This window comes from Stigmatopora argus, chromosome 15 (assembly GCF_051989625.1).
Source record: "Stigmatopora argus isolate UIUO_Sarg chromosome 15, RoL_Sarg_1.0, whole genome shotgun sequence".
Lineage (NCBI taxonomy): Eukaryota > Metazoa > Chordata > Actinopteri > Syngnathiformes > Syngnathidae > Stigmatopora > Stigmatopora argus.
The window spans coordinates 1,067,033-1,093,515 of record NC_135401.1 but is presented as its reverse complement, the minus strand read 5'-3'; the positions used below and the strand labels follow the sequence as shown (position 1 = coordinate 1,093,515).

The 26,483-nt window shown below is 48.4% G+C and overlaps 3 protein-coding genes across 4 annotated transcripts; 1 reads left to right on the top strand and 2 right to left on the bottom strand.

The window, feature by feature from the left end:
* Positions 1-1,632: 1,632 nt before the first annotated feature.
* Positions 1,633-2,696, bottom strand: hikeshi (heat shock protein nuclear import factor hikeshi). The gene has a single exon (XM_077620350.1). The coding sequence runs from the start codon at positions 2,364-2,366 to the stop codon at positions 1,773-1,775; it is 594 nt and encodes a 197-aa protein (XP_077476476.1). The 5' UTR covers positions 2,367-2,696; the 3' UTR covers positions 1,633-1,772.
* On the top strand, positions 1,766-22,615 carry heatr5a (HEAT repeat containing 5a). Its single transcript, XM_077620351.1, has 40 exons — positions 1,766-2,629; positions 3,371-3,474; positions 3,996-4,171; positions 5,103-5,314; positions 5,398-5,506; positions 5,572-5,721; positions 6,269-6,443; positions 6,515-6,675; positions 7,501-7,738; positions 8,017-8,142; positions 8,462-8,712; positions 8,780-8,891; positions 9,244-9,396; positions 9,911-10,010; positions 10,084-10,193; positions 10,261-10,424; positions 10,493-10,647; positions 10,733-10,838; positions 11,333-11,523; positions 11,595-11,754; positions 13,887-14,076; positions 14,144-14,313; positions 14,867-14,893; positions 15,479-15,623; positions 15,692-15,877; positions 16,508-16,738; positions 16,871-17,049; positions 17,121-17,189; positions 17,969-18,148; positions 18,211-18,478; positions 18,664-18,786; positions 19,049-19,176; positions 19,234-19,381; positions 19,454-19,714; positions 19,790-19,885; positions 20,497-20,861; positions 21,136-21,243; positions 21,308-21,410; positions 21,913-22,066; positions 22,134-22,615. Exons 3-40 carry the CDS (start codon positions 4,046-4,048, stop codon positions 22,276-22,278), a joined length of 6,075 nt encoding a protein of 2,024 aa, XP_077476477.1. The 5' UTR covers positions 1,766-2,629; positions 3,371-3,474; positions 3,996-4,045; the 3' UTR covers positions 22,279-22,615.
* On the bottom strand, positions 22,342-26,210 carry LOC144089471 (SUN domain-containing protein 3-like). Of its 2 annotated transcripts, none has more exons than XM_077620349.1 (9): positions 25,887-26,210; positions 24,932-25,030; positions 24,616-24,803; positions 24,317-24,369; positions 24,077-24,227; positions 23,906-24,009; positions 23,661-23,834; positions 23,472-23,561; positions 22,342-23,167 (listed from the first exon to the last, which is right to left on the bottom strand). In XM_077620349.1, the coding sequence occupies exons 3-9, from the start codon at positions 24,713-24,715 to the stop codon at positions 23,054-23,056; spliced, it is 786 nt and encodes a 261-aa protein (XP_077476475.1). In that variant the 5' UTR covers positions 24,716-24,803; positions 24,932-25,030; positions 25,887-26,210; the 3' UTR covers positions 22,342-23,053. The 2 variants fall into 2 exon arrangements, with proteins under 2 accessions (XP_077476475.1, XP_077476474.1); XM_077620348.1 differs by having other exon boundaries at positions 24,940-25,030; positions 25,887-26,207.
* Between the last annotated feature and the right edge of the window lie 273 nt (positions 26,211-26,483).

The following is a 26,483-nucleotide window of genomic DNA, read 5'->3' as shown; positions in this document are numbered from 1 at the left end:
GTACAAGTACAATGAAGTACAATGATATTTAAAGTTTCTCCACGTAGAGCACAAATAACAACAACAAACAAATAGACAAATGAATAATAAATAAATAATAAATAGGTAGTCCAAGTGATATCAGCAGAGCGGAGCGGCCTTGTTCCGTCTGAAGTTCAGGATGAGTTCCAAGGTTTTGGAGACATTCAGTGCCAAGTTCTTAAGACCGCACCACTCGCTGAGTCTATGGACTCAAAAACAAAGAATCACATACTGATAATAATAATCAATAAATAGTAATAAGTGGTCAGCACAATAAATAAGTATAGTATAAGTAGTAGTCAACATAGGTAAGTGGTGCAAAGTGACAAAAGTGGCTGGCGATAAGTCTTGATTAGGTCCTAGGTGCAGATCTTGACTGGTGTATGGTGACAGGTCTTGGGAAGAAAGTGTCCTTGAGTCTGTTTGTCTTGGCTGTTATGGCTCACGTTAGCGCCTTCCAGAGGGCAGCAGCTTGAAGTGGTGGAAACCGGGATGCATATTGTCTTTTATGATCTCTCTGCCCTTCTAAGGCAGCGGGATTTGTAGATGCTGGACAGGGTAGATAGTGGGCAGTTGATCTTTTGGGCTGTGTTGATCACCCTCTTCACTTGCTCCTTCCTGAGTACGTACTCTCAGGAAATGTAGCCTCTGCTGCTGCTGAGTTCAATTTTTATGATGCTAAAACAACATTTCCATCTCTGATTCTAAAAGGACTGTTTTTCGAGTATTTCAAGTTTTTCCTCTGTACAACTTCAAATTGTTTTTGTTGCTACTTGCAAACAAATTGTGCAATTGCAGTAGCGATATGCTGTATAGAAATATAGGAAAAAACATGCAGTCATGCATTTAGTTTCATTAATCATTTTACGACAATAAATAAATTGAAATGTGTTTATCATTGGTCGATGTCAATTCACTGCTAAATGGTTGGGATGTCTTGTGCAGACAATGAGTTACTAATTACTAAATTCCAGTTGGTAACACTGAGGACAAAATATTAGTCTTGTGGTTTTAGGCATGGCTTCTTGAAACTTTTTGTGGGTCTGCTATTCATACCAATTTAGTTTTCAGGGTTTCATTCTTAAATAACCCAATTCCAGTTGGCTGAAATGAAGCCAAAATGTCCACTTCAAACCAAAATATTAGACTTTCTGAGCATTTTGGGACATCACCCTTTGATTTTTTTTCTGTTACGTACAAAAGTCGACCAATTTTCAAGATGTTCTTTCTGTCAAACTGGTTTGAGCAGTGGATTTTTTTTTCAATCAACGCAGTTCCAACTGTGTGGCACGGAGTCAAAAATTACAACTTTAAACCAAAACTGTAGACTTTCTGCATGTTTTGGGGCATGGCCTCTTGAGACTTTTTTGCAGGTCTGCACTTGGTCTACAAAATGTCAAACTGGCTTGAGGAGCATTCTGAAAGCCTAGGACCAGTTTATGTCTAAAATGCCTTTCCTATTCCTGCATCCTCACCCTCTTGCTACTGTGACAACGAAATTTCCCGAATACGGGATGAATAAAGTTATCCAATCCAATGACACAAAATTAGAAATTGTCATATTTACCAGGATTCCTTTGCACTTTTTGGAAGTTTTGAAAAAAAGGAGAATATTTTCAAAATATTTATTTGGCATCAGAAAAATAACACTATATAGTAACTACATTTTTATTATTAAGGCAAAATGAAGTGTCTCGCCCATCTGCGTCAAAGTCCAAAACGACGCATCGAGAGCTTTTCGTGCGTCGGGTTCAGTTCTTCCAGAAGTTAGGGTTCTGGTTCATGCGCCTCTGGAAGTTGTCGTACCACTTGAGGATGCAACTGGCCGGGACGAAGCTCTCGCTGGGGTTGGGCGTCATCTGCCCCTGCGTGACGGCGAAGGACGACGCGAAGTTGTACAAACTGTCCAACATCTTCTGCGTGAACAGCCGCAGGGTGTCCGCCGTGGACGCCGCCGCCCCGGACACCGGCGTCTGCTGGGCCAGCTGCTCCAGGGGCTCCACCGAGACGCCGACCTGCGCCATGGAAGGAGCGGCCGAGGCTACCGCGCCGAACGGGTGCGCCCCACCCTGGCCCGTCTTCAGCCCCGAGATCTTGAAGATGGCGCTCGGTTTGTCGTTGGCGATGAAGCCGAGGAGCTGCCACACCGACCCGCCGCTCTCCGGGTCCGGGAAGGAAAAGTACACGGCACCGCCCATGCCGACCGGGAAGGGAACGGTGCCCAGCATGAACACCACCACGTGGTTCACCTTCTCGTAATCCGGCAGGTCGAAGACGAATTTATCCGAGGCCACCTGGACCGCGTTCGTCTGCACCAGGCGTCCGGCCACCAAGCAGCCGAACATGGCTGGCCGCGAGTTACGAGCGCCGCAGGATTTAGCCTTGTTTGCTAACGTTAGCCCTGTCTGCTAACGTTAGCCTTGTTTGCTAACCTTGGCCTGGTTTGCTAACCTTGGCCTGGTTTGCTAACGCTATCCTGGTTCGCGTCCCCCTGCGCTAGCTTATTTAGTTGCCACTTGCGAGCTTCGGTCCACGTATGCCGGTCACCATAGACGTCGGCGGCCGGGTAAGCAGCTTCCGGACCGCCGCGACGCGACCAATAAACCAGGTTCGAAAGTTCCAGAACCTTCTCAGGTTCGCTCGCTTCTGCTCGACTATCGATTACGCGGCCTGAGCTAGGGACCAGTCGGACTGGTGACCTCATTTAACCCGTCCGATGCCATTGACAGCGCTGGGCGTCCAATCCATTTTGACTGTGAATGGTCATGCTTCCTTGCCATTGACGGTGATAGATGTCCAATCTATTCTGATTGATAGGCTTCGTCTTTCAGTGCCATTCATTCGCCGTTTACCCATTTCAAATAGATTGGTCATCTACTTGTGATGAACTAATCGGTGGGTGTGTGCATCCTGGCCAAAATATTTTTATTCTTATCATAATTCATGACACAGGAATTGCTGCTCAAAATCCCATAGTACATGGAAAAACTATTTTTCAAGCATGTTGAACAAATAAACAAGAGGTTGTCCACTTTTTTAACCATTGTCTGTTCATTGTTTTTAAAGAACATTAAAATGTATTTTACATACATTTCAAAATAATGTTTTCTTGTACATAAACAAAGAAAATACGTATTCAGTCCAGTTCATATCAAACTTTCCCGCGTCAACTGTGACGTAATGCACAAGTTACATAAAATGTATTCCTTATGGGATAACTTCCTACCATTTTCGCTCCACTAGCAGTTTAAGGTACTTTTGTTATTGTTTATGAAGCTTTGTTACACTGTCACAATGTTTTATTTCGAAGGGTAGAAGTAACCAGAAGTTGTCGGTGCTTATTTTCCAGCCACTTCCGCCGGTCTTTTCTTTTATACCTCAACATCAAAAGAACACTAAAGAAAGTAAAATTCAGCTTTTGTCAACTTCGGCACCGTCAATTTCCACTCGAAGGTTAGGAAACTATTTATTAAAGCTTTTAGATAGAAGCGCATTATTCTTATTTAGTTGGTGCGTCGGCTTTTGGTGTTTAACTCGTTCTGTCAGCCGGTTTATGCTAACGTAACCAATGTTACTCTCGTCAAGTTAAAGTTCTTAAAAGTGAGCATGCCTTTGAGTATATAGTCTTTTACAAACATTGACGGTAATAGACGTCCAGTCATGTGGTTATTTTGTCGTGTCTGTCGTGAATTAAATGAGTTTTTCACTCGCATTAGTAATAAAGTGGGACAGCGTCAGCGGATAGACTTGGACGTCTATCGCCGTCACTGGCAGCTAATTACTTGTTTGTGTATTTATGTCGACAGGTTGCAAGGTTTAAAAAGTATTTAATAAAACGTTAGTCACTATTTGGTTAGTAATTGCATTTTCCTAGTTAAGTCATGGACTGTCAATGGTTTCCAATAAAGTTGTCAGCTTCAACACTTTTTTTTTAAGTCAAGATAATGATATCTAATGTCTTCCTCTTTGGCCAGGATGTTCACTAGGTTGTTGTCTGCTGTTTTATGAGAAGAAGAAGAAGAAGATGGCAAGCGTCCAGAGCCTCCTGCTGGACGAAGAAGCCTGCAGTCAATTGAGTGAACATCAGCGAGCTGAATTCATTTTTGATTGGCTTTGCCGCCTGAAGAAGCTCCTCCCCTCCACCGACAAGGTGAGTTGAACTCCCCAAATGAGCCTTTTCAAGCACAAATTATGATATTTTTCCCCCCAACAAATCTTCTAATTATATTCCTATAGAAAAGCCCGCGAGACAATATCTTTGACATCCAACTGTTCTAGAATAAAAATCGATAACTAATTTGGAATCATCGTGAATGAGTTTAAGCATCCATTTTGGTAAGATCATCTATTATTTAAACTGACATACATTTGAAAAAGTATAAGTCATAAAAAATGTTTATGGTTAAAAATCAAATACATTTAAAACAAAATAAACACATTTTAATCAAAATATCAATCAATTAGTGTATATGTATATTACATATATACATGTATATTTTCATCTCGAATGTTGATTTATTTTTGTTTTTTTTCTTCATAAATCTCTTTTTAAAAAGCCACAAGTCATAAACTGTTTAAATGCTTAAAAATTTAATAAATTTAAAACAAAATAAACACATTTTAATAAAAATAACACTCAATTAGTGTTCCCCATGTATATTTTCATGTCGAATGTTGATTTTTTTTGTGTTTTTTTGTTCATAAATCTCTTTTTAAAAAGCCACAAGTCATAAACTATTTAAATGCTTAAAAAATTAATAAATTTAAAACAAAATAAACACATTTGAATAAAAATAACATTCAATTAGTGTTCCCCATGTATATTTTCATCTAGAATATTGATTTATTTTTGTTTTTTTGTTCATAAATCTCTTTTGACTTCATATAGCCTGACTCTTCCGTGTCATTGACGGCAATAGACGTCCAATTTATTTTAACTACCCTATTGCTGTCTGTAGGTGTTTAATTATCAATCATTTTTGGTGGAGCTTATGTTAACAAGTTAACATAAATGAAGTAGCATTTTTCAAGATGGCGGCGCATATGCACACCGCAACTTATACGTCCATTTTCTTCTTCAGGCCACCGTCAAACAGAACCAGCGTCGCTTGGTGGATCAGCTGTCGGGCGTTTTGGTGGGCTCGCCCGGCCCGCCCTCCCGCGCTTTGCTAGCCCATTGCCTGGCGCTGCTTTTTCGCCTGGGAGATGCCGTCGCCGCCAGCTTATTGGTGGAGAAGTGCAACGACGTGGTCCGCGTCAGGGACGACTCGCCGTCCGCCCTTCCCAACAGATTGTGAGTTCGCGGAACAACGAAAACGAGGGACGCCTCCTTGCAAAAAAAGGATCACGCCAACAAGGCGTGCTGCTGTGTTTTAGGGCGGCGGTGGCGTGCCTCGGCGCCATGTTCGAGCATCTGGGCCGCTTCCTGGGCGGCTTGTTCAAGGACACGTTGGCCAACCTGCTCAAGGCCCTGAAACACGCTGAGGTGGGTGTGGCCAAAAACGCCCTATTGTTCAGGTTCCCAACGTCTCTCGCCGTTTTTGCCGACAGTCCCAAGGTCGCTACGAGATCATGGCGTCGCTGGAGAGGATGCTGCGGGGTCTGGGCCCCGAGGGGGCGTCGGGGCACCGCGACATCTACAAGGCGGCCAGGACTTGCCTGACGGACCGCTCCATGGCGGTCCGATGCGCCGCGGCCAAGGTGAGCGGCGTCGTGGTGCCCGTCGAGATTGCCTGCTCACGTACGTTTGAGTTGCTATGTAAATGTACAAACGCGGTACAAAAATCCTTTAAAAATCGTTTGCCCTACCCAAGATGGCCGTCGGAAGATGTCCAGACACCGAATTGGGTGGCGTCCAATCATCACGAGTGGACGCCCAGTCCATTGGGATGAATGCTAGGCCTCCCATTTTGAAATGGATTGGACGTCCTCTGCCGTCAATGGCAGCCAAAGAGCGTTAATTCAATTATCTTTTAAATCGGTTTAAAATAGTTAAGACTCAATTTTAATTTCAATCCATGTACTTTCATGGGAACTTTTCCTGTACTAAAATGGCCACCCGCGGCCATTGTGGCAAGGGCAATAAAAGCTCTTTTCATATTTCTCCGGTAAACGTAAATGTTAGAATAGTTACATTGGCACTCATTTAGTATGAAAAGGAAGAAAATAGTATTTAGAAAATATATTAGTACAGGATGGCATCGTCTGGCCATCGTTGCTATGTTTTACGCTTCCGTCTCGCCGCCAGTGCCTGCTGGAGCTGCAGCGGGAGGCGTCCTTCCTGTGGAGCGGCGAGCTGGAAAACACCGCCACGCTGTGCTTCCGGGCCTTCGAGGGCTCCGACCACGACGCCCGGGCGGCCGTCGCCGAGCTGCTCGGGAGCCTGCTGGCGTCCGCGCTGGCGCCCGGGGATCACGGCGGCGGTACATTCGACGCGAATACGCCGACCGGCATCCCTCGTCTTCTCACGTTTTTGTTTTTTCTTCCACGGCAGCCCCCAAACAGACCGTCCGAGGACGCGGCACCCTGCAGGAGGTCACGGACCTGTTGTCAGCGGGTTTCGCCAGGGGCGGAGCTGGATTTCTACGGGCCAGCGGCGACATGCTGAAGGGGACCAGCTCCGTGAGCAAGGAGGTCCGCGTCGGCGTCACGCAGGTGGGTTGCTAATGTTATCATTATTAATATTTTGGGCAAAAATCACAGTTTTGTACGGTAAAAATGCATAAATATGTAATGTAACTCCATGTATCAAAATGAATCATTTTCTTCCCAAAAAACCCAACCACTTTGGACCCAATATTCATTCATTTTCTGAACCGCTTATCCTCACAAGGCTCGCAGAGGGTGCTGGAGCCTATCCCGGCTAACTATAGACACCAGCCAGGGGACACCCCGAATGGGTGGCCATCCAATCGCAGGGCACAAGGAGACAAATAACCAATCACACTCATAGCTAGACGCAATTTAGCATCCAGTTTTAGCCTAGCATGCATGTTTTGGGGCTGTGGGAGGAAACCGGAGTACCTGGAGAGAACCCACAAAAGCCCTGGCAGAACACGCAAACTCCTTACAGTGAGGACCGAACCGGGATCGAACCCACGATCCCAGAACTGCGAGACCGACGCACACACTCACTCATAGCTAGGGAATATTTAGCATCCAGTTAGCCTAGCATGCATATTTTGGGGATATGGGAGGAAACCGGACTAGCCGGAAAACCCCCCACAAAAGCCCAGGGAGAACACGCAAACTCCTTATAGTGAGGACCGACCCGGGATCGAACCCACGGTCCCAGAACTGCGAACCCGACGCGCTAACCACTTAGTCCCCCGACCGCCCTTGAAATCATTTTCAGAATACAGCTTTATTTTCAGTTTTTCTGCTGTATTACAGATGAGAAAATAAAAATATAAATTCATATCAATGTTTATCAATGTCTGCGTTTTTTAGTCAAAACTTAACCGATTTCTTTTCCCGCAGGCGTGCGTGGCCTTTGTATCGTTGATGGGCGGCGCCTGGCTGGAGGCCAACTTGGCATCCTTCCTGTCGCACCTGATGGCGATGGCGTCCGGCGTGGGTACGGGCGACGCCGTGGCCACGAGCCGCTGCGTCTCTTTCATCCTCAGGAGCACGGTGGGCTCGCTCCTGGGGGAGAAGGCTCAGGGCAACGCCGCTAGGCACCTGTGCGCCACCGTGGCGGGGCAAAAGCACGCTTTTGGTGAGTTGGCGCTCGGGAATGGGCAATGTTTTCATTTTTTTTCTATGTAAATCGCTGAAAAAAAACATGGCTTGGTTTTATTTTGGTAGTCTTGATACCAAATGCGTATTTCGTAGTTTGGTAAAGACTAGCCTAGTCAACTTTGGAAGATTCGTCATATACTTAGTCTCCTATTTGTTTTACTTTTAAAATGTTTTTGTAAATGGAAAAAAAAGTCAAATGAATTCACTTCATTTTTAAAAAATAAATTATGTCTAAACATGCTTTTTGTGCGCCAGATGTCTCGGACGGAAACGCCGCTGGCTCCAGTCCACACGTTTTGGTCTGCTGTCTTCTGGAGTTGGGGGCTCTGATCCAAGACTTGGGCTCCACGGCTGCCCCCCTTTTTACAGACAGCAGTACAGGTTTCACACCATCTCCATTTTCACCCTTTTTGTGTCGATTTCGATGATATAAAAACAAACAACCAATCACACTCATTGCCAGGGACAATTTAGCATCCAATTAGCTTAGCTAATTTAGCTTAGCATGTTTTGGGAATGCGGAAGGAAACCGGAGTACCTGGAAAAACCTAAATGGAAACTCCACACATTGTGGAGCCACCTGGGATCGAACCCACGCTAACCGCTCGCCCACCGAGACTTAAAATGTCCTCCTGTATTTACAAAAACAGAGAAAATGAAAAACTGAAATCCCGAACTGAGATTTTTGCATTTCCCATAGGCCTCCTGGACTCGGTGATTTCGGTCCTCCTCCACCCGACGCCCCGGGCCCGCCTGGCCGCCGCCTGGTGCCTGCGTTGCGTGGCGGCGGCCGTTCCGTCGCAGTGCTGCCCTCTGCTGGAGCGCTGCGCCGAGCGTCTGGCGGCGCTCAAGTCTTGTCCGGAGGCCGTAGCGGGCTACGGGACCGGCCTGGCCGCCCTGGTGGCGGCGGTGCAGAGCCGCGCCCTGGGAATACCGCGACGCAAGAGCGAGGCACGCCGCCGAACGGCGAGGCGGAGCTAAGTTAGGCTAACGCGGATAACCGGGCTTTTTTCCGCAGGCGGTGATGGACCTGGCCGAGGACCTGCTGCGGTCGGCCTCACAGAACGCCCGCCTCGCATTGCAGAGGACGCACGTCGGCTGGCTGCTCGTCTCCTCCCTGTGCACTCTGGGTAAAATTCTTTCGTCGTTACAGGCGCGGCTAGCCGAAGCCACTCCCCTTTTTGGGGCCAAAATGACATTTCCGTAGTCGTTATTGAAAAAAAACAAAGACGATAGGAATCCTAGAGATGAACGGTTTATGTTTTTGAAAAAAATAAATAAAGAACTAATTGGTTGCCCATGAGTGTTAGATGTCCAATCCATTTTTGTTTTTTTTCATCATTTTAATCAAAAATAAAAACCACTACAAAGGGTTTTGTGACAATTATGTTGTGATATGTTAGTTGAAAACTATCTTTTGAAGCAGAGATTTAAAAAATGGCTTCTTTGAATCAAATGGTTTTTGTGTGGGTGTGTTTTCAGGTCCAGCGGTTGTGGATGAGCACCTCCCTCGGCTCCTCCTCTTGTGGCGCTGCGTGTTTCCCGCCTCCCTCAGGGAGCAGGAGACGGAACTCAGGCGAGGGGACTACTTTACGTGGAAGGTGACGCTGGAGGGACGTGCCGGGGCGCTGTGTGGTAAGTGCTCGTATATCCCGAATACACACATCCGGATAGCGATTCCTTTTTGAAAACAAACATCAAACAAATGAAATTGTGACCTTTGACCTCTCCACAAAATGTAATCACTTGTCATATTACAAACATCAATCCGGATAGAGATCCCGTTTTTTAATCTTGAGTTATCTCTTTATGTCTAAAATGCCTTTCCTATTTCTGCATCCTCACCCCCTTGCTACTGTGACAACGAAACTTCCCGAATACGGGATGAATAAAGTTATCCAATCCAATCCAAATCAATTAAATGGGGCCCTCTGACCTTTGACCTCTTTCCACAAAATTTAATCCCTTTTCATATGACAAACGTATCCTGCAAATTTGACAGTCAGTCATTTGTTCTTATGTTAACTTGAAGAGATGACACTTACCAGCTAACCGTTAGCAATTACAATTAGCGCATGACGTTACAAGAATTTAGCATGTCATACATGCAAATACACACACTTATGGCATGTTGCGTGTTTGTGATCAGCCATGAAGAAGCTGGCGCTCCACTGCAAGGAACTGCTGAGCGACGACGTCATCGGTCATCTCCTCGTGCCCATCACGTGCTCCGTTGTCCTCCTCCCAAAGTCAGTCGCCGCCATTATGCCCGTCGCGCCCGTCGAAAACCACCACCGACCGACTCTTTCCCGCCGCCCGCAGACTTCCCATCCTGGTGGGACTACACGGTTCCCGCCTAGCGGCGTGGACGCCGCTGTACCGACTCCGAGCGTACGAGCTGCTCGCCACGCTCTCGCCCCACGTCTACACGGGTAACCCCGCCGTCGTCCCGCGTTCTCACGACGGACGCGCTTGAAATGTTCTCGGTTGGTCCCACAGAGAGTTTCGGTCTGCTGATGAACCAGCTGGTGTCGGACCTGCTGGCCCCGGAGACCCTCAGCCGGCCGCCCTCGGAACCCGACTTCCTGTCGTCCCTCTGCCATGGCGACGACCTGCCGCTGCTCGGCCCCGCCTACCACGAAAGCGGCTACGTGGAGGATCGGGTGAGTATAGCTAGCTGGATGCTAAATAAAAGCGTAAGTATTCCGGTGCCAATAACGGCGTTTGGCAGATAAATTCCTCGGCGGGATCTTTGGACGACGACCCGTTCGCTCTGTGCGACGGAGGCGACGAAGCCCCCGCCCCTCTGACCCCGGGCGCCGCCTTGCCCGCCGCCATCACTCAACTTTTCGGCCACCTCTTCCCGCACATCATCTCGGCTCAGAGGTTTGTCCTGTTTTTTTTTGTTTCTCTTGTCATTTGACTTTGATGTGACATATTGTGTGACTTTTGCCACTTTTGTGTGCACCAGGTTGAAGATCTTGGAACAGTTTGTCCAGACCCTCAAGCAGACGAAGAGTCAACGACGGCAGGCGGTCCAGACCCGTGTTTGTGCTGCCCTCTGTTGTTTTCTTAAGGTACTGTCCCATCTTCTCATATCAGAGCTGCCAAACGTCCAAAATGATCTCATAGTGGGTAAATAATTAAACCTCAAGTAAAGCTCAATATTTTCTAATAGTTTAGATTTTTCAATAGTTAATTCTTGCAAAGAAATGAAAAAAAACTAACAGTAAATCAAGTGTTATTCCCATTTTTGTCTTAGCTAACACGTCTTAACACTGTTGTTAAAAAGGAAGAGCGTGCTCCTTTCAAAATAAAAGACAACGTGCAAAATGCAAAAGTTATTTAAAACATGGCGTTTCCAAGCGAATCGTCACTGTACGTTAAAATAGCTGGTAAAAAAAACAAAAGTTCCAATATTTTCTATGGTATTTGCTGAAAAAAAAAAGATTTATTTTTGACACAGAATACATATTTAGACTGGCCGTAGTAAACTGCGAAAGATCGGTCGTATTTGGCATCTCTGTCACATATTTTGAATATAATTGGCTAAATGCTACGTTCTCCCCAGGACCCGAAAACCGGCCGAGGTTCTCTGGGCCCGGTGGAGGCCCGCGTCCCGGCGGCGTCTCTCCTGCTGGGGGCGCTGGACGCCGACAGCGCCGCCCTACGCTGCGCGGCGGCCGAGGGACTGGCGCGCCTGGCGCACGTGGTCGGAGACGCCGGTTTCACCATCTCCGTCTCGCTTCTCTGTTTTGAGAGGTTAGCGCTCGTGCAGCTACGCTAAATGAAATCACAAAGATCTCGTATTTGACACGGTTTTCTACTGGCAGGCTCAAAAAGGCCCGGGACGCGGCGTCCCGCAGCGGCTGCGCTCTGGCTCTCGGGACGCTGCACCGCTACGTGGGCGGCGTCAGCTCGCCTCAGCATTTGTCCGCCTGTTTGGGGGTGCTTTTCACGCTGAGTCAGGACGCCACCTCTCCTGAGGTTCAGGTACTGCACCACGTATATAATATTGACTGGAAGAGGACATTTATTATTATGAGTACAGTTACAAGAATTAACTACCTCTCAACCCCCCCCCCCCTAATAACCTTTAAAGCTATCCAAGGCCTGCCCCCACCCTACTTAATTTAATTTCCTTTTTTAGAGCGCGCTTGAGTAGGAGTTTGATTTATTTAATAAGGGACAGCACATATGAATATTGAATGTTAATGAACATTTACAATTACTTTGTCGACATCTACTGGTGAAAAGGAGTATAGCAAGTCTTGTGCGCATATAGGACGTACCCTTGATTCGGTCATCTTTTTTAAAAAATTACAAATACGGGTAATATGCAAGACCCTACGGCACAGGTGTCAAAGTGCCGGCCTGGGGGCCAAATCTGGCCCGCCGCATCAATTTGTGTGGCCCGGGAAAGTCAATCATGAGCGGCGACTTTCTGTTTTGGTATCAAATTCAAATGAAGAGTATAGATGTATATTACATTTCCTGATTTTACCCCTTTCAAATCAATCATTGTCATTTTTTAATCCATTTTTTCTGTGTTTTTAGTGCAAAAATCATTTTGTAAAATCTAAAAATATATTTAAAAAAAGCTAAAATAAACATTGTTTTAGATCTATAAAAAACGGAATATTCAGGGATTTTAATCCAGTTTTTTTAATCCATTTATTTAAAAAAAAATCTAAATATTAGATGTAAAATGGTCCGGCCCACGTGAAATCAAGTTGACGTTAATGCGGCCCGCGAACCAACCTGAGTCTGACACCCTTGACCTACGGTAATTGGTAGTTTGGGGAATGAAGAGACAAGGTACTTTGGCTGAATGCACTCTTTTTGAAGGGAATTAATTAATGACACAGTCACCTCTAGAGCCAATTGCATTTAATCTCACGTTTCGTCGAAGGGTGGGCAAACTATACCAACTATATTCCGCAGTGGGTTCATGGGTGCTTTCGTCTCATCCTCTAAAGAGGAAACATTAGCGCAAATCTGGTAAATCAGTGGATTGCACTCAGGTGCTTCTTGTTTCAGTCTTGAACTGGCTGCTTTTTGTTTTCAGTCATCCAGCACAGACATAGGTGGCAAAGTTGCATCAACGGGGGTTGGGCCAACGTGGGTGGACGGTGGGGGCAGCTTTTTCGTTCCAAGCCATCCAGCCCTGACCGAGCTAGCTGACAAACTTTGAAGCAGCGGGGGTTGGGCTACGACAAGCACCTGACGCCAATCCACTGATTGCACTCGCAGGACACTAGTATTGTGGAAAGCTTTGCTCTGTCCACGTTGAAACCAAAGCACTCACTTTTGCCCTTTTTTTAGTTTGCCCAGCCCTGTTAAATAAATGACTACCGTATTTTCACGACAATAAGGCACACTTAAATTTTCTCCAAAATAGACAGGGCGCCTTATAATCCAGTGCGCTTTATAGATGGACCAATACTGAAATTGTTATCACGATAAAATCAAATAAATCAGTCGATAGGGTACACCAAGGGTGTCAGACTCGGGTTGGTTCGCGGGCCGCTTTAATGTCAACTTGATTTCACGTGAGACGGACCATTTTAGATATAATATTTCAATTTTTTTATATAAATGGATTAAAAGAACTGGATTTAAAGCTCTGAATATTCAGTTTTTTAAAGATTAAAACAATGTTTATTTTAGCTATTTTTATATATATTTTTAGATTTCACAAAATGATTTTTGAACTAAAAACACAGAAAAAATGGATTAAAAAATGACAATGATTGATTTAAAAGGGGGAAAATCAGGAAATTTAATCTACATCTATACTCTTCATTTTAATTTGATCCTAAAACAGAAAGTCGGCACTCATGACTGACTTTCCCGGGCCACACAAAATGATGCGGCAGGCCAGATTTGGCCCCCGGGCCGCCACTTTGACACCTGTGTGCTAATCCATTATCCCTCCAATACACGCCCAGCTAGCTCTTTTGCTAAACGATATGAAAGCCATATTTAACAACAATAAAAGACATTGAAAATATACAAAGTCCACGAGAAAAATGTTTGCACAATATGTATCTCCAATGAATAAAGTGACATGCATACACTTTGTCATGCTTATTTACGTGTATTAATTTTTTTTTGTCCTCCAGACATGGTCTCTACACAGCCTATCCCTGTTGGCGGACCTTTCGTCCAATCTATACCGAGCCCACGCGGAAGCCTCCTTCAAGCTGGTGCTCCGCCTCTTGCTCTCGGCTCCGCCCACCCACCCCGAGGTGCACCGCAGCCTGGGCCGCTGCCTGCACGCCCTCGTCGCCCGCCTGGGCCCGGACTTGCAAGGTAGGAGGGCGGGCTCGGGGATCGGCACCGCCCGGGAAAATCCTCAACGTGGCGTTTCGTCGGTCAGGCGAGGGCTCCGACGTGGCGGCGTTGCGCTCCAGTTGCCTGTCGGCGTGCGGCGCCATGCAGGCCACGCCCCACTGTCTGGTCCGGGCCCGTGCCATTTCCTGTCTGCAGCAGCTGCACATGTTCTGCCCGCAACACGTCCACCTGGCGAGCCTGGTGCCGACACTTTGCGTAAGAATGCACGAGACACACGTGAACCTAGCACCAAAATGGCGGTCTTGGTCTTTCTTTGTGACATTTTGGGGTTATTAGGTCAAAAGTCACAGAGGTCAGAAAAGAAATTCAGTGATCAGAACAATTAGAGATTGATATTACATTTTTTTTTCAAATTACATTTGGATTAGGAAGAGGGGATGAGAAAATGTGGGCGGAGTCACATGGGAAACAGAATTTTCCATTTAATGAATAAGTTATTGTCAAACATTAGCGTTTTGTTTTAATGAAACAAGGTTCGTTCAAGATAACTCAAGAACGAAGAAAGGGGTGGTTGTATTTTTAAATATAAAACGGTAAGGGGGATTAAATTTGGGGTCATGACCTCAAAGGTCACAGATTTGCGAAGTTTCAATCTGGTCTGTTCAAAAAGATCAGATCATTCCAAATATACATACATGCTACATACATGGCATCATTTGGGCCAGGACTAAGGTCTATATAGCTGTCAAGGGCGATCAATCAGGAGGTGTGGGTGTTTTGCCTTAAAGCTATATGTCATTTCTTCTAGGATGTCTTACTGGAATGTTCCAGGAAGGTAGGTGCTCTCTCCCCGGGTGGAAATCTTTGGATTGGCTCGACTAAACACTAAAAAAGGAGATATATCATGTGCAAATCCATTGCTGTTGGCAGTAGCCAATCACACTCAAATATTAAATGTATATAAATGAGTGGTATTGGAAGCAAGAACCATTTCATAACGGATTGAGCGCTACATAATATGTCTCCTTTAAGTTTGCTTTGCCTGTCCTTATAATGCACTTTTTTCCTAGTAACACTGATGACGACATGGCGTCCAATCACCTTTTTGCCGTCGATTGAAATGGGTTTGCCACCAGGAGTTCTTTTATTAATGACTTCATCACCAGTAGGCGTCCAATCAATCCGAAGCGATGCCATTTTGGATTCCTGATTGATTTTTTTGGTAAAAAAACCAAATAAAAACTCAATAATCCAATCTCATGCTTCCATCGGATTGGACGTCTACCGCCGTCGACGGCAGCCTATCATTTAACACCATCCTTCACGTGTAATCGCCTTAAAATGGCTGCCGGCCGGGCTTTCTCCCGCGTTCTGGTTCGTCGAGGTCGTGGGTTAACCAGCGTTCGCTCGTTTGCGGCAGGCCAACCTTCGCAGCTCGCAGCTGTTCCTTCGCCAGGCGGCCGTGGCGTGCCTGCGCCAGCTGGTCCAGCGCGAGGCCCCCGAAGTCCGCCGGCTCGCCGTGGCGCCGCCGAAGGAGCCGCGGAGGCGGGACAAAACGCAACTAGGTGGGTAGTGGCCGCCCTGGGAACGCCGTTCTATTTCAACCGATCTCGACGCTCGACCGCCTTCGCAGACGTCACTTTGAAGGAGGCGGGCCTGGAGGGGGCGCTCTTCTCCCTGCTGGATCGGGAGTCGGAAGCGGGACTGCGGAGGGACGTCCGCGAGACGTTGGTCCACCTGATGACGTCCGGAGAGGCCGGCGGGACGCTGGGGGAGAGGCTGAAGCTCTGCAAGGACGTCTTGGCCACCGCGTCCATCGGTGAGTCGCTCTTGGACCATCGCTAAAAAAAAAAACTGACCGCCAAAATTCAATACGTGACTAAACAAATTCATTCAAAACAAGGAAATTGTAAAAAGTTGTCAAATAGTCATTCATTTTCCGAATCGCTTATCTTCACCAGGGTCTCGGGGGGTGCTGGAGTCTACCCCAGCCAAGTCTGAATCGGTGGCCAGCCAATCGCAGTGCACGAGAACCCAAACAACCAATCAGTGACAATTTAGCATACAATTAGCCTAGCCTGCATGCTTTTGGGATGTGGAAGAAAACTGGGATACACGGAGAAAACCCACGCAAGCCCGGGAAGAACAAACTCCACACAGGAGCCACCTGGTATCAAACCCAGGACCTCAGAAGTGCGAGCCCGACACGCTAACCACTCGACCACCGTGCCGCCCTGGTTAAAATATTAATATTTATTCCCATTTTAGCCTGATTTCAATATTTATTTTTCGACACTTATTCAACATTTCTTTTTGGGGACATTTTTTTACAATGTCTTCCGTATTTCCTACACACTGATTGGCTCCTTTCGACGGCGGTAGACGTCCAATCCATTTGAAGGGGGTTGAGATACAATCAAGTTTTTGAGAGTCACGTTTATCCCCACAGCGTGTGCAAGCGGGGAGGAGGCGGACCCCGGCGGAGGCGGCGGCGACGACGACGACTCGTCGGCTTTCCGAGCCGGGTCGGACTCGCCGGGCCCGTTTCCGGCCACCCGCTGGCACACGCGCCGCTTCGCCGTGGAGTGCGTGTGCCGAATCATCTCGCAGTGCCAGAAAGAAGACCCCGCCCACTTTGACCTGGCGGCGGCGCAGGAGAGACGAGCGCGAGACTCTACCGGTAAGCCCGCCGGCGGCGAACCCGACGTTTTAACGCTTTGGGAAAATCGACCCTTTGCCACCAAGCGGCTCGATTGAAATCCGAGATGCAAAAATTGGCGTCCGACTGATGGCAATTCCCGCCCGCGCTCAGACTTCCTGGTGCTCCACCTGGGCGATATGGTGCGCGTGGCCTTCATGGCGGCCACCGACCCCCACGAGCGGCTGCGACTGGCGGGCTTGCAGGCGCTGCTGGCCATCACGGCGGCCTTTAGGCACGTGGCGGAGCCCGAGTTCCCGGGCCACGTCGTCCTGGAGCAGTACCAGGCCAACGTGAGCGGGTTAGGGTGAGCTGGGGGTGCTAAAAAATGGATCATTCTTTAGTGTTTTTTTTTCCTCCGCAGGTCGGAGCTGCTCTCAGACCAGCTTTCGCCGCCGACGCTCCTCCCGATGTCACGGCCAAGGCCTGTGAGGTGGGCAAATCACACACACACACACAACTGACAGTGTCCTAATTTGCAAGTTTAACCCATGAATGACTGAATTGACCTCAGTTCAATCGTGGTTCGCTGTGAATCGCAACCAGTTTGTCACGAGGTGAACACGATGGCAGCTCATGACTTTAGAGCAGGGGTGTCAGACTTGGGTTGGTTCGTGGGCCGCATTAACGTCAACTCCATTTCATGTGGGCCGGACCATTTTAGATATAATATTTCGAATTTTTTTTTCATAAATGGATTATAAGAACTGGATCAAAAGCTCTAAATATTTTGTTTTTTATAGATCTAAAACAATGTTTATTTGAGCTTTTTTATATATATTTTTAGATTTGACAAAATGATTTTTGAATTAAAAACACAGAAAAAATGGATTAAAAAATGACAATGATTGGTTTAAAAGGGGTAAAATCAGAAAATTTAATATACATCTATACTCTTCATTTGAATTTGATCCTAAATCAAAAAGTCAGCACTCATGATTGACTTTCCCGGGCCACACAGAATGAGGCGGCGGGCCAGATTTGGCCCCCGGGCCGCCACTTTGACACATTTACTAAAAAAAGACAACTTCAATTCTGAAGCTGTTATGGAAAGGGGGAGGGGGATTTGTCGTCACGCCGAAACGACGTAGGTCAGAACCGGGGTAACCCGAGGACTTTATGTTTATGTGAAGTATTGAAGGAATGCATATATGCATGGTTTAAGTTTTTAAAAAAAGTAAACTTCTTTTCCCTGTCTACACTTCCTGTCAGGTGTGCAGCACGTGGCTGACAAGCGGCGTGCTGAGCGAACCACGCGACGTCGAACGCGTGCACCGGCTCCTGGCCTCGTCGCTGGCCAAGGTCCGGGCGGGAAGCGAGGCCCGCGGTCAGCTCTACGACGAGGCCACGGTGACCATGGAGAAGCTGGCCGTCCTCAAGGCCTGGGCGCAGGTGAGCGTCAGCGCCACGGACGGCACTCGGCCTACGCCGCGACTCTCACCGGCCCCTTTCAGGTTTACGTGGCGGCCGTCCGGAAGAGCGGACGAGACGCCGTCGACGACGACGACGGGGGTCTTCTGGCGCTGGTCCGGTCCGATCTGCCCGAGTTGAGCCGTCTGTGGCTGGCGGCGCTGCGGGACTACGGCGCCCTCACGCTGCCGCGGGACGACGAGGACCTCGCGGCGGGGGGGTCCTTCTTCAAGGCCCATCAGACGGCAGGTTATTACTCGGCCTCTTGGGCGCCCATCTTGCACGCCGCTGCCCTCTGGCTGCGAAGCACAGGTATTGCACTCTGGAAAAGTCAATAGTCTTCCCTCGATTATCGCGAATTCACATCTTCGCATTTTTTTTCTGCTATTAAGTTTAATTTTTGTTAAAAGTTCTTTCATTCCTGTTGATGAGAACGAGTTAATGTTGTAAATATAGTCATCCTCGCTAACCTTTCCATCGGTCGGTGCTTTTTCGAGGTTTTGTGACGTGCGACGACGCCCCCGCTACTTTGTCACGCCCGGTCACGCCCACCTCCATGGGGGGCGACGCCCCCCGCAGTCCCGAGGACGTCGGGGCCGAGCGACTCCACCTCGTCGTGGGTGAGCACGCCGCCGTCCGTCGTGCTTGGACAGACAGATGTGGTGTTTACATGTTGGGGCACTGAGGTCAAAGGTCAAAGAGGTCCCAAAATGTACTTGGCTGTAACTTGGTTCATATTTCAAGGGAAGCTCTGAATTTTTAGCTGTTTGGGGGCGGGTCTGCTCTCTCAGTCTGCCCCTCCCCTTTGTTCATTTTTCTTTTGTGACCCGCTCGTCGTCGTGGTTGCCATTTTGGATCACCTGGCCCGTGTCTTTGCCACAGGCCTCAGCGTGCACTTCCTGTGTTCCCCCCACTCGGAGGCGCGCACGGAGAACATCACTTCCTGTCTGCGAGCTCTACAGGCGCCGCTGGACGTCCCCTGGGCCCGGGCCAAAGTGGCCAGCGACCAGGTGAGTCCGAGCCCAGGCGCGTCGACTCTTTTTGACCCGTCGGCGACGCCCACGTAGGCGCTGAGCGTGGAGATCCTGGCCGTCCTGCACAGGCTGATGGTCACCGGGGAGTCTGCGGCCGTCCAGGAGGACGCGTTGGACCTCTTGGAACGGATCGTGGCGGCCACTCGGGATCACGTCGGCGAGAAGCGACGCGGCGTGGAAGGTGAGGCCCGACCGACGCTTGCCGGCGTCCAGCGGCGCCGTCACCCTCGTCTGTGGCTCCTCCCCCCCGCAGCGGACGACGCCGCGTCGGAGAAGGAGACGGTGCCGGAGTTCGGCGAGGGCCGCGACACGGGCGGCTTGGTGCCCGGACGCTCGCTGGTCTTCGGGGCGCTGGAGATCTGCCTGAGTGTGCTGCTGAGAAAGCTACCCGTTCTCTGCCCCAAAATGGCCGCCTCGGAGCACCGGGTGTGGAATCTGAGCGACGGCGATTGCCTCCTGGTGTCGTCGGCCCTGCGCGTCCTCTCGCAGCTGCCGGCGCTCTGCTCGCCCCAAGGTGAAGCGGCGCCGCCCGCTCCCGACTCGAATCCCGCCGCGTTCCATCGGAATTGACCGGGACGTTGCGGCGCAGGAAGCGTGGCCGTCTTACCCACAATCCTTTACCTGCTCCTGGGAGTGCTACGAGAGCTGGCTGTACGACCCCCCGCACAACATGGTAGTATTCCAGGTTTGTGTGTGTTTTTATTTACATTTTATTTTGACATCTGTAGTCAAGGCTGCTTGTTATTTTTTTCAATTGTTTCATTATTTATTTTTTCCATTCTGGGTTTATAATTTATTTAAAAATATTTATATATTTTATTTCTTTATTTTATTTGGATTGTGTATTTTTTTTTGCATTTTATTTTTGCAATTTTTTGAGTCTGGCCTTTTAGTTTTGTCTATTATTATTTTTTCAGTATCTATTTTTTTCCAGTCTGTGTTCATGGTGTTTATTTAATATGATTTTAATATTATTTCTTTATTTGATTTGGATTCTGTATTTTTTGCATTTTATTTTCTTTTTTTTTTAGTCTGGCCTTTTAGTTTTCTCTATTTTTTTTCTCTATTTTGGTATCTATTTTTTCCACTCTGGGTTTTTATGGTGTTTATTTATAATGATATATATTTTATATTATGTATTTCTTTATTTGATTTGTATTGTGTATTTTTTTTGCTTTTTATTTACAATTTTTTTCAGTCTGATTTTTATATTATTTTTTTCCTAGTCTGGTTTTATAGTGTTTCTTTAATATTATGATTACTAATATTTTCATCTCTTTTTTTTCTCCGATTTAGACCGCCATCCAGGAAGTGGCGTGTGGCCCCTCCCGGATGCCTCGGACGACGACCCCGGCCTGGACGTGGCGGGGCCCGGCCTGGTGGCGCGCACGCTCCTGCTGGCGCTCCAAACGGCGTTGGTATCCTCGCCGAGTCTTCGGGAAAAAAGTGGCGTCGACGACGCCTGGAAGGGCGTGGCGCGCTCGGCCCTACGCACGCTGCTGGACGCTCGCCACGCCGAGGGGGCGGACCAAGCGGCCCTCCTGACGGCGCTGGCCGCCTTCCTGTCGGCCGCCGGGCCCGACGTGTGCGCGGGGGCGCCGACGCTGTACGCCGACACGCTGCGCTGCTTCGGCGACGCCATGGACGCTCCAGACCCCGACGTCAGTACCGCCTTTCTTCCAGCAGGGTTTTCTTATTTTTCGCATTTTTAGTTCAAAATAAGGAAAAACAAATATTAGTCATTTTTCCCCATTGTCCTTTCTTGTTTAAATAATTAATGTGAATCAATTTTAAATATAAAGAAATAGACCACAGAATTTTCCTCTTAAAACAAGATACAATTATTATTTTAATTAAAATGAACACTACTAAAATGCAATTCTTAAAAAAAAAATGTTTTTGAAAATACAAAATGATGATGAATTCCTCCTCTAGGTGGCGTCTCGCTGCTTCCGACTGTTGGCGTGGCTCTTTGGAGGCGGGCCGGACCTTTCGGCGCCGTACGTGCGGGCTCTGGGACCGCCGCTGCTGAGGTTCCTTCAGGTAGCCCCGCCCCCTTCGCCCTTTGACCCCTCGGTCCACCTCAAAACGCTCGCCCGCCCGACAGAAAGCGGAACGGCGGCGACCCGAAAGCCCGGAGGAGCTGCAGGTGGTTCTGGACGCCGTGACCGCCCTGGAGGTTCTGACGCTGGCGGCAGACCCGCAACGCCGTGAGTAAAATTGGATTAAATGTTTTTATTTATTGGTTATTTAAGCGTTTACCAAAAAAAAAAAAGAATCCAGATGCTCCAGCCAGAAAATGATTTGAAATACCATGTTAAGTGTTAAAAATCATGATTTTTTGAAATGCTACAAAGTACGTTTTAGGATCAAATTGAAATGAAGAGTATAGATGTATATCAAATTTCCTGATATTTCCCCCTTTTAAATCAATCATTGTCATTTTTTAATCATTTTTTTCTGTTTTTAGTTCAAAAATCATTTTGTAAAATCTAAAAATATATTTAAAAAAGCTCAAATAAACATTGTTTTAGATCTATTAAAAAAACAGAATATTCCAGGCTTTTAATCCAATTCTTTTAATCCATTTATGGAAAAAAAAATCTAAATATTATATCTAAAATGGTCCGACCCACATGAACTCAAGTTGACGTTAACGCGACCCGCAAACCAACCCGAGTCTCTGCTCTAGCACTTTTTTTTTTGCTGCAGGCGCTCCACTGGTCGCCATCTTGTTCCTGGTGCTCCTCTCCTTCCTGTTGGACGAAAACGCCGTGAGCTCGGCCCCGGCACCGTCTCGCTCGCTGCACCGGGCGGCGCTTGGGCACCTCATGCGCCTGGGACCTCAACACTCGGCGGTTTTCAGGTGAGCCCCATCCGACGGAACCGACGGCCATTTTGTTAGCGGTCGCTAATCCGCGACGTCGCGCTAGGTCGGCCGTGTCCACGTCTCCTCACCTGAAGGCCCGCCTGGAAGCGGCCCTCAAGGGAGACCAGGAGAGCGCTAACGCTAGCGCGCCGGCTAGCTCGGCCGCCAAGTCGTCGCCTAGCATCACGCTGAAAACCAACTTCCTGTGAGATCACCCATTTCTTTTAAAAGGGAATTTTTAATCAAGTGAAATGTTGACGTCAACACGGACATTTGTTTTTAATCCTTTTATTTGATATCAATAATCAGTTTATTATTTAAGAAAACAAACAGTAAATATGCTGGTATTTTTTTAACTTAAAAAAATATACTTGATGAACGTCCAAGGGCTAACAGCAATCGTGCAATCAATAGAAAAAAATGAAAATAATATTTATTGCATTTATTATCCTTTTGAATATGAACCAAAAAAAAATTCTCCATTTTGGCTTTTTTAATAAATGGAAATAGATCAACCATTAAAACAAATGTGAACACTAAAGACAATTTGCTGTTTTCATTTTTTGGGGGGGAATTTAAAAAAAGAACATGATTTTTCCATTGAATAAAAACCACGAATGGCGAAAAATGACACCCGAATAATTCCCTCCCTCACTGGCTGCCAGTTGAAAAAGGAACGGGACGCACGCCGCCGTCCATGGCGCCGAAAAGCGCCAGCGGCCGCCTCCGTCCTAGTCCGTTCCGCGTCATTTATTTCCTCGCCGATCATTTTAAAAAAATGGCGGCCGGAACGACGTTACGGCGAGCGTAAAACGACGAATACACAGTATTGCACGCGTCAAGTGGGTCATCTTCACGAAAGGTGACTCGTCAGAGTGCCGGCGGGCGACGGGAAGCTCCGCCTCCCGCGCCGTTCGTCCGTCGGACGGGCGAGCGGTCGCCGCCGTGGATGTGCTGGGTGTCCGCGGTGATGGCGGCGCCATTTCAGGACGCCAGCCGTCCGTGCACCTTGAAACTGTACAGGCACGTGTACGTCGGGTCTCCCCAGTTGCTCTCCACGCGGAGGGTGACGTGGGTGCTGACGGGGGAGCCTTTGTCCTACGATTGGACACAGCATGGGCGTCATGAAATAGCCGATCAATCAATACAGTAATCCCTCCATTATCGCGGTTCATGTCGACCAGACATGGCCGCGATAAACCAAAAACCGTCAGGTAGGATCAGCCCTTTTTAAAAAAAACTTCAGTTCTGAGTCCTAGTAGCAAGGGGAGGGGCTTCCGATTGTGAATGTCAGTGTGGATTTTCACATTTTTATGAACTTGCCGTATTATCATGACTATAAGGCGCACTTAAAAGTCTTAAATTTTCTCCGAAATAGACAGGGCGCCTAACCCTTACTCACCGAAACCCTGAAGTTCTGGAAGGAGAGGCCGTTGCGGTTGTACTTGAAGTTTCCCAGTTTAATGGCCGGCGAATTGGCCGACGTCAAGCCCTGGAGGACGCAAAATAAGATGGACGTCAAAAACTGGATATGTCGTCATCACCGGGGGAAATTTTTTGACGGAAAGACCCGAAACGGCGACCCGCTCACGTAGATGCTGAACTCCTTGGGAGCGTGCGGGATGTCTCCGGTGGGCGAGATGCTCTTGGCCACGTGTCCCAGCGTCACGCTGGTGACCACCACCGGGTGCGAGAGCGCCACCGTCAGGTTCCCCCGCGCACCGCCAAAGGCCCAGCAGTTGCCCGGCTGCAGCTCGGACTTTCCCTGTGGGTGGAGCCAGTCAGGGTGGGTGGGCGGGTCTGATGGGTTTTTTCGGAAGGTGGGCGGGGCCTCACCTCGATGACCACTCGCGAACGGACCGCCCCTCGGCGAAAGTATCCGAAGAAGCCGGGCTTGATCTTGTGCGGCGGCGACGAGGCGCTGCACAGCACGCTGGCGCCTGTTGACCCAAAAGGTGGGTTTCCCGTGGCGCCACGGAGGAACGCGGACGCGGGCCGAGTACCGACCGGCCGACTCCAAGGCGTAGTTGGGAACGTTGGCCCACATGGGTTCCTTTTCGTCTTTCCGGATCAGCTCCTCGTAGCTGTTGAGCCGAGCCTTCAGTTCGTTGAACTTGCTGTAGAATTCTTCCAGGAGTTCGTTGCCGCGCCCGGAGATCTGGAATGGGACGGGAGACGAAAAAGAGGGAGGAGCTTGAAGAGGAGGCCCGGGGAGGGAGGCAGGCAGCTCCTCGGCGGACCCCCTACCGAGTTGGGGGAAACCGTGCCGTCCGTCATCTGCCCGATCAACAGCTCGCACACTGCGGGACGGAAGAAGTCAAGAGAAGGAAGGATGAGAACGCCAGGGGGCGCCACCTGCACTCATCTCCGGACCGGAACCGTCTCCCTAGACGGGATTGGTCGCTTCGCTTTGGGCTACCGAGCTTTTACATTTTTGACCAGAACCTGGATCCTGGACCGGGATCACCTCCCTTGAGAACCTTCTCCAGTCTCAGAACCTTTTCTTTGGTCTAAATCCTTCTTCCCCCCACACTTGGTATACTCACGGATCCAGAAGACGGGGATGCAAAGGGGGATGAGGTAAAGCCGTGCCAAGCGCAGGCCTCGCCTCCCCCTGCGCGCCGGCGCCGGACTGACGCCGACCATGGCGAACTCGGACCGGCGGACGGTGATCTTCACGTCCGTGGCGACTCTGCGGGGGCGTGGCTGAGCGCGGATCCGAGTCCAAAGTTTCCTGCGAGGACGAGGCCGGCCTTCAGACACGGACGGCGGGGGGCCCCCCGTGGGTCTTTTTGGCCGTTCGGCCACATCCAATATGGCGGCCAGGCCAGGTAACGCCTCAGAAGACCGACATGGACACACCTGCCTACCTGTAAGGAGTCTCCTTGTACGAGATGACGGGCAGACCGTCGCTGCTGTAGTAGCCCGATGACTCCAGGCGGGAACTTTTTCTTATCATGGCTGCCACACAGACAGACACAAGAGGGTCACGATTGGGAATGGAGGCGGGGCCTGCTGTTTGCTTGTAGGCTCCGCCCACAATCTGACCAGCTCTGAGTAAAAACCGGAGAATTTGGGGGGGTTTCCTTGTTCGCCATTGGCGGTGCCAGATTGCCAATTGGCTCCCAGTGATGAATTGGACATCTGGCGTCGTCAATGGCTTTGAAATTGGATGCCTGTCAGGCAATGATTTTTTTTTAATCACTTCACATTGATTTTGGGGGAATTTCCTGTAAATTTTGGATCATTTCCTGTTGGTTTGGTGACATTTCTGGGCAACTTCCTGTTGTTGACAGACTTCCTGTTGATTTCAGGTTACTTTGTGTTGATTTTGAGTTACTTTCGGATCATTGTGGGCCTTTTGTGATTAATTTTGGTCTTTTTTTAATGACTGGGAAAGGGCAAAAAATAATTGCTACCAATTGAGAAAAAAGGTTCATTAAAAAAAACTCATTTTAGACTTATTAATACGCTATATGTATCAAAATTGATACTGAGTCAATAAAGATATCGAATTGAAAATTGTAGTATCGTGACAACGAATGTATTGAGTCGCCACCCATCGCCAGTGAGTAAAGGAGATAATGCAATTAGAGACCCCTACACAAACCGGAAGTCGTAACCTAAAGTGTCGTCATCCAAAACGCGCCCACGCCCAAGCGCAGGTGTCAAAACAACGCTAGCAAAAACGTTGTGCACACACTAACGGGGGCCTTATTCGACTTCTTCCTCCCATTTCGGCTCGGTGAATTATTGGCGTATTTTATGAACTCATTTGCTGCGTTTAAGCAGCGATTGAATCGAGCGGTGAACTTACTCCGAGTCTAACCGCCGCCATTTTGTGCCTGTCGGTCGGGAGAAGCTCGTCGTCGTCGTCGTCGTCGTTGCCGCCCGCCGTGGACTACAAAGGCCGCTCCGGACGTCGCCTCGCCACGCCTCACCTGCTTCACGTCGCCGGTGTCATCGCCGGTTGGCAGCCCTGTGACGCCTGACGACATGACTTTGGCTCAAGGGGCGCGACCGACCGCCATGGCCCGTTTCCAAGGCGACGCCGAGATCCGGTGGGCTGCTCGCAAGCTAGCTACGCTTCTTCAGGTAAGGGCGACTTCCTCGCTTCAAAACCGTTACCGGTCAAATCCAAAGAACGCGTTCGTCCCTCTTTATCATTCATTAAATAGAAAAATATATGACGCGAATTCTTTCAAAGACCTTTTTATTCTATAGCGACTCAGTAGCTTGTGGACGCTAGCTCAAATTCGGAAGCTAAACGCTAGCTTGACCGTCTTTTCTCCAAAATCCTTCAACAGTATAAAAAGAAGAAAACTAATACTTATATAATTGATTGAATGATTTCAGGTTTTTCCTGTCATTTATTTAAAAACGTTTTATAGATATTTAAATCAAACAAAGGGGG

Bases quoted from the DNA above. Each gene is read 5' to 3' on its own strand.
- heatr5a (XM_077620351.1), top strand. From the start codon at position 4,046: ATGGCAAGCGTCCAGAGCCTCCTGCTGGACGAAGAAGCCTGCAGTCAA. The intron at 9,397-9,910 runs GTAAGTGCTCGT...GTTTGTGATCAG, and splicing joins ACGTGCCGGGGCGCTGTGTG to CCATGAAGAAGCTGGCGCTC. The intron at 15,624-15,691 runs GTGGGTAGTGGC...CCGCCTTCGCAG, and splicing joins GCGGGACAAAACGCAACTAG to ACGTCACTTTGAAGGAGGCG.
- hikeshi (XM_077620350.1), bottom strand. From the start codon at position 2,366: ATGTTCGGCTGCTTGGTGGCCGGACGCCTGGTGCAGACGAACGCGGTC.
- LOC144089471 (XM_077620348.1), bottom strand. From the start codon at position 25,028: ATGATAAGAAAAAGTTCCCGCCTGGAGTCATCGGGCTACTACAGCAGC. The intron at 24,370-24,615 runs GTGAGTATACCA...TCCGTCCCGCAG, and splicing joins CATCCCCGTCTTCTGGATCC to TGTGCGAGCTGTTGATCGGG. The intron at 23,168-23,471 runs GTGAGTAAGGGT...GTCCAATCGTAG, and splicing joins TCCAGAACTTCAGGGTTTCG to GACAAAGGCTCCCCCGTCAG.